This window comes from Leptopilina heterotoma, unplaced genomic scaffold (genome assembly GCF_015476425.1).
Source record: "Leptopilina heterotoma isolate Lh14 unplaced genomic scaffold, ASM1547642v1 Lhet_773, whole genome shotgun sequence".
Lineage (NCBI taxonomy): Eukaryota > Metazoa > Arthropoda > Insecta > Hymenoptera > Figitidae > Leptopilina > Leptopilina heterotoma.
This window is the reverse complement of record NW_025111178.1, coordinates 394,910-401,351: the sequence shown is the minus strand read 5'-3', so window position 1 is coordinate 401,351 and position 6,442 is coordinate 394,910. Positions and strand designations below refer to the sequence as shown.

Here is a 6,442-nt window from a genome sequence, read left to right as displayed (position 1 = left end):
TTAGGTAGCGCATTACTTGGTGCTACAACGTCAGCATTTTCATTAAATGGAAAGTAACCTACATCTTCTACAGGTTGCAAAATGTTTTCTAAAAATTTGTATTTTGGTTGATATAACGATTTTGAGTAAACATAAACATTTTCAAATCTTAATCCATTGGGATGTATTAAAAGAGCAAGTAAAGCGTTTGTCTTTCCACAATTTGAAGGTCCACAAAATATTGCTCGCACACTATTTGGCAATAAATTACCATGACGATTATCTGTTTTTTATTACAATCTTGAACAAGAGTGTCAAAATTGTAGACTGGCAATTTAATCGATTGTGCCTCAAACTCTATTCTTACGATAACTGAGGTTAAAACTATAAATACAAGGTTTTTAATAGTTTTAATGTCAGTTCACTTTAGACGCTTATAACGCTTGCATGCAAATCTAATAATGGGGTCCATGCTACTTTACAGCATCTGATTGCTAGGTCTAGTTTTTAGGAGATGTTTGAGATTTGGTGTCGATAGTCAACTCTTTCATGCTTTGGGCAAGGTCCACGTTTCCTACTGTCGGAGGCAACTGGGATAATTGACTATTACTGTGATAATTGACTATTACTGTCATAATTTTTTTGTTAGATCATTAAAGGTTGACTGTTTGTAGTCAAATGACAAAAAACTATAAATACATTGGTTATATAGATTCCCACTTTAGTCTTAAAAAAGTTTTGTTCACGAAAAGAATATAAATATGGGTGTAAATAAAAAAAAAACTAGTTTAAAGAAATCTTTGAAAAGAGTAAGACGAGGTAGAGGTATTTTGAATAAAATTATCAATAAATTACTTTTCGAACTTCATATACCTGGCTATCAATACTGTGGTCCAGGAACAAAATTAGCGAAGAGATTAGCACGAGGTGATCCAGGAGTCAACCCTCTCGACGCTGCTTGTAAAGAGCACGATATTTCTTATTCGAAAAATAGGGAAAATATAGAAGCGAGAAACGCAGTTGATAGAGTACTTGCCGATAAAGCTTGGCATCGAGTGTTTGCTCCTGACGCAAATTATAGTGAAAAAGCTGCAGCTTACGCAATAACAAATGCAATGAAGGTCAAATCTAAACTTGGAATGGGAATTATTATTATTATTGCTCATTATGAGGTGCATGCGCAACAACCATATACCTCAACATTCAACAATAGCGATGAAATTCGCATTACTGTACAAAACCAGGATCATTGCTTACTTCCAAGCAAAAGCTCGATTCACATAACAGGAAAGCTTGTGAAACCTGATGGAACAGCTCTTGAGCGTACAAATTTAATTTCTAATGGAATATGCCATTTATTTGAGGAAGCGAAATATGAACTTAATGGTGTAGAAATAGATAAGAATAAGAATGTAGGTCTTACAAGTTTAATTAAAAATTATATTTCTCTTGATGCCAGTCAAAATAAATTTTTTGAAAATGTTGGCTGGTTAGAATTTACCGATGAACCAACCTTAACAAATGCTCAAGGTTATTTTGATGTTTGTATTCCTTTAAGTATGATTTTTGGTTTTGCAGAAGATTATCAAAAAGTAATTATTAACGCTAAACATGAGCTTATTTTAATTAGATCAGGAACTGATAATAATGCAGTTTTGCGAGTAGCGCCTTTAGAAGAGTATAAAATTGTAATTGAGAAAATCGAATGGTTATTACCATACATAAAGTTATCAGATGCTCGAAAATTTAAATTATTAAAATATATTGAAAAAGATCCATCAATTCCTATCAGTTTTCGAACTTGGGAATTGTATGAATGTCCACTGTTACCAATTACTCCTAAGCATATTTGGAGTGTAAAAACTTCAACACAATTAGAGAAACCAAGATTTATTGTTTTAGGTTTTCAAAGAAATAGAAAAAATAATACTGTTCGTAATTCTATCCATTTTGATCATTGTAATTTATCTGATGTAAAATTGTTTTTAAATTCGCAATGTTATCCCTATGGTAATATGAATCTTAATATTGGTAGAAATCAGTACTCAACTTTGTATGAAATGTTTACTAATTTTTAAACTTCATATTATGGTAAAGAATCACAACCAATTTTAACTAAAAAAGAATTTTAAGAATACGCTCCTTTAGTTGTAGTGGATTGTTCTAAACAGAATGAGTCATTAAAAAGTGGTACTGTAGACATTCGCTTGGAATTTGAATCACAAGATAATTTTCCAGCAAATACTTCAGCCTACTGTTTAATTTTGCACGATAGAATTATTGAGTATAAACCAATAAGTGGAATTATGAAAAAAATTTGTGTAACTTCAAAAATGTATTAAACAAAAAAAATTTGTTTGTACTATTATAAATAAATTATTAGTAACTAATTATTTGAAAGTCAATTTTATTTAATATTTCATAAGAATCAGTCCACATATTTTTCTCCTTTTTCCAAAAAAACCTATTTTTCCAAACATTCAATTTTTTCAAATTTGCAAAATTTTTTTTTTTTGCAAAAATTCCATTTTTAAAAAAAATTAACTTTTTTGTTAACCTGTAAAGTTTTATTTGCAAAAATCTAGCTATTAAATAATAAATTTTCTAATTTGAAATAATTTTTGGAAAAAGTAAATTAAAGGTTTAAAGGTTAATTCTATTTAATATTTCATAAATAGGGGAACATAGTCTAGGTCGGCCACCTTTTTGACTTTTGTTTATAACTTTTTTTTAAAAATGAATTTGGACAATTGAAGTATATGGTTGGAAAAACCTGTTTAATAGGAACATTTTTTCTGTACAAAGTAAATTGACAGGTTTAAAAATGAAAAAGTTATAAAGATTAAAAAAAAAAAATTTGTAGTCCAGGTTGGCCATTACAGTCAAGGTCGGCCATGTTTAAAATTCAAAGGGCATTAATCGTTAAAAAAGAAAATTACATGTTTGGAGTTACGGAAAATTGATTCTTTATTGTTTACAGTTTGTAACTTAATGAAATAACAAAATAATAACAATAAACAATATAAAAAAATAAATATAAATAAAAAAAAGTTTTGCACTAAAATATTAATAAAATTAAATAAAAATATTAATAAGATGATCAATTATATTATGAGTTATACAGAATTGCAGTTTTTGCAAATGAAGTAGCTCTAACAAATATAAATGCACAAATCGTTGGTTGGAAAATAATTTTCATGGAATTTTTTGGAATGATGGTGATATTCCATATGTATTTTTGAAGAAAATATTAAATTGTATTTTGAAAAATGCAAAAACGATTTTTGTAAAAGGTTTTGAGAAAAAAAAGTTGTTGAAAAATTTACTTTCTTTCGAACATAATAATAATATCAAAGTCATAGACATGAATGATTTAAATTGTCCTTCGATAAAAAATTTAGTTGATAAAACAGCACCTAAAATTTGTTTTAAACATTCTAATAAAATGAAATCTTTTACCTGCGCTCTTCACAATATTATGTACTTAAAAAGTTGGTTGTGTAAAAATTATAATAATAATAATTATTTTGAATAAATTAAATATATTCTATTATAATTTTAGTTTTATTTATTTATAGAGAAAATTAATTAATAATTACTTGCAGTTTACCTTAAAAAATTATTAAATTTCTTTTTCATCTTTTAACGCAAGCTAGATAAAAGTTCTCTATATATCTCTATCAAAACATAAAATGAAAAAAAGAGAAACAGAGAAAATAACAAAATTAAAAGAAATTTATACTTACCTATATTTTAAAGTCAAATTGTTGTGCTGAATTTTTCTAATTATTAAAGTATTTAATATTTTAGTAAAAGAAGTTTTAAATTGATATTTTATAAACAATTTGTAAAAATTTAAAAAACGACTTTTATCGATTAAAAATTTTTTTTTTAATTTTTTGTTAGATTATTATATAGGGTAAGTGCGGGTATAGTCGGACAGTACAAGTAGTCGGACACTTTCGTGTTTTTTGGCAAATAAATAATAATGCATTGTGATAATTACTTTAAAAAGTATACTAGACGAATGTGTGAAGTTTATATTTTATTAAAATAGTGTTATTTTCGAAAATAATTTAACAAGAAATATTTTATTTAATGTTTTAAAAATCATGGTGTCCGACTATAGATACAACCATTTTCGAGTAGCGCGATGAGTGGCACAAAGTTTTGTTGATAATTAATCATAAATATTAAAACTTATAGGGTTTAAATATTATATTAATAACTTCTAATATGCTTTAATTCCATTTTCCAGCAGATAGCAATTAAAAAATTATCTTTTTTACTTTATAAATTCTAAATATCTGACAGATGTCCGACTATAGAAACAAGGGAAAAAAGTGTCCGACTACTAAAGCATTCGTAATTTTTTATTAAAATGTTTATATTTTATTAAATACTCAACTATTTGTAACAGATTTATATGATTTTTAATCCTGAAGAACTTCTTTAATTAATAATGTGCTTATAAACACAGTAGATATTTGCTATTTCAAGAAAAAAAGCATAATTTAAGATTGTATCCTTAAGTGTCCGACTACTAGTGCATTTACCCTATATATTTTTACTATTTTTTTATATTTATTTAATCATATTAAAAAAAATTTTCCACTTTTTCCGATTTTATTACTCTCTCCACGTCTTCTGCTTCTTCCTCCTCTTCTTCTCCTCCTCCTTCTTCTTCTTCTTCCTCTTCTTCAATTGGGGCCTCAATTGCGGGAAATCTGTTTTCATCTCTTCTATTAAAATGAATTTCCGTCTCAGCCATTACTTCATTTCCTTCGGCCTCTTCTGCATGTGAATTTTGGTTTGCCATTTCGGGATTAATAATATCGAAGTCGAATCCATCCCCTAATAATGAAGATATATCGGTCCGTCTTTGTAAAAGGAAAGTATAGTGGTTAACTTCTTTGACTTCAACAACGATGTCCATGTGCTCTAAAAAGTACTCGTCGCCGTAAGCCGGATTGTCATTGAAAAGACTATAGAGCCTTACTCCTGCCGCCAATATCAAATAATCAATTAGAGTTTGCAGGTCCATGCAGTAATCCACCCACTCACTTGGTACGTGAAAAAACACGTAAAACCCTACGTAATTCTGTTCATTCTGAAACAAAAAAACAACAATAAAAGGTTAATAAAAAATGTTTTTTTTAAATACAAATAAATAAAATTATTAAAATATTATTGTTATTAAGAAAAAATATTAATTACTGTTAATAAATATTTTTTAATATATCTATATCATTTTTGAAAAAAGGATAAACTAAATTAATAAAAAATTAAAAGATTATATTATTTAAAATTACTAAAAAATTTTATAAAATTAAAAATTAAAAAAAAATGATAAGTTTAAAAAATAAATAAATAAAATTTTTCAAATATTATTGTTATTAAGAAAAAATAATGAAAAAAAATATATAAACAAAAAATATTAATAACTGTTAAAAATATGTTTTTGGTTTTTAAGAAAGGATGAACTAAATTAATACAAAATTAAAAGATTAAATAAATACTTACTAAAACCTCACTATAGTTTGGGTCCACCCTTCTCAGCCAATAGCCATTTAGAATAGCATGATTCTCGCTTTGATGTTGTCGTAAGTTAGAAAAACAGGAGTGCAGCTCTCAGTTACACCATTAAATAAATCTCGCGCTCACATCGCAAATCCAGTAAGGCATATTTCTTTAAATTGGTCTATGTTGACACAATTATTTAACCATAGTTTTGGAGCTTGTATTACAAGTTGCACTTGTCGATAACCTTCCATTTTTAAACTAAGAAAAAAAGGAAATTTTTTTTTATTATTCCCATAAAATTAAAAAAAAAACCATAAAATTGTCAAAAATTAATGCTTTTTAAAAAATATAAATCTTTAAAAAAAATTAGTAAATAAAAAAAATTAAATAAAGTCAATAACATTTTTTATAATACTAAAAGAAAAAAAATTATAAAAAGCAAAAATTTTATTTTAAAAAAATATTATTACTTATTATTATTACTTTATTGTTAGAGTAAATTAAATACATAGAATTGTCCAAAACTTAATTTTTAAAAGTTATTGTAAAAGCAGTTAGTTAACAACAATTTATAATGAAATTAAAAAAATAACTGAAAATTTTTTAACAAAAAAAAATTTTAAAAACTAATATGCTTTAAAAAAATATTTTCTAAACCTTAAATAAATTTAATATTTTATAAAAATAAAATCTAAAAAGAATTCTAAAAAAAAATATGATCAAAATTAAAAAATTAACCTATTAAAATTTTGTTTAAAATTATATTTTTAAACAGTTATTAAAAAAGAAGAATTATTTCTTTAAATGCTGAATGGAAAATTAAATTCAAAGATTTTATTAAAGACAAATAATCAAATTTCCAAATTAAAAAAGTTGAATGTAAAAAACATAAATAACATTTTCCTAAAAAATTTAAATAGAAAAAAACAAATGATTGAAT

At 25.4% G+C, this 6,442-nt stretch overlaps 1 protein-coding gene across 1 annotated transcript; it reads right to left on the bottom strand.

The window, feature by feature from the left end:
* Positions 1-4,576: 4,576 nt before the first annotated feature.
* LOC122510920 lies at positions 4,577-5,563 on the bottom strand. Its single transcript, XM_043625880.1, has 2 exons — positions 5,503-5,563; positions 4,577-5,089 (listed from the first exon to the last, which is right to left on the bottom strand). Exon 2 carries the CDS (start codon positions 5,021-5,023, stop codon positions 4,577-4,579), a length of 447 nt encoding a protein of 148 aa, XP_043481815.1. The 5' UTR covers positions 5,024-5,089; positions 5,503-5,563.
* Between the last annotated feature and the right edge of the window lie 879 nt (positions 5,564-6,442).

Bases quoted from the DNA above. Each gene is read 5' to 3' on its own strand.
- LOC122510920 (XM_043625880.1), bottom strand. From the start codon at position 5,023: ATGGACCTGCAAACTCTAATTGATTATTTGATATTGGCGGCAGGAGTA.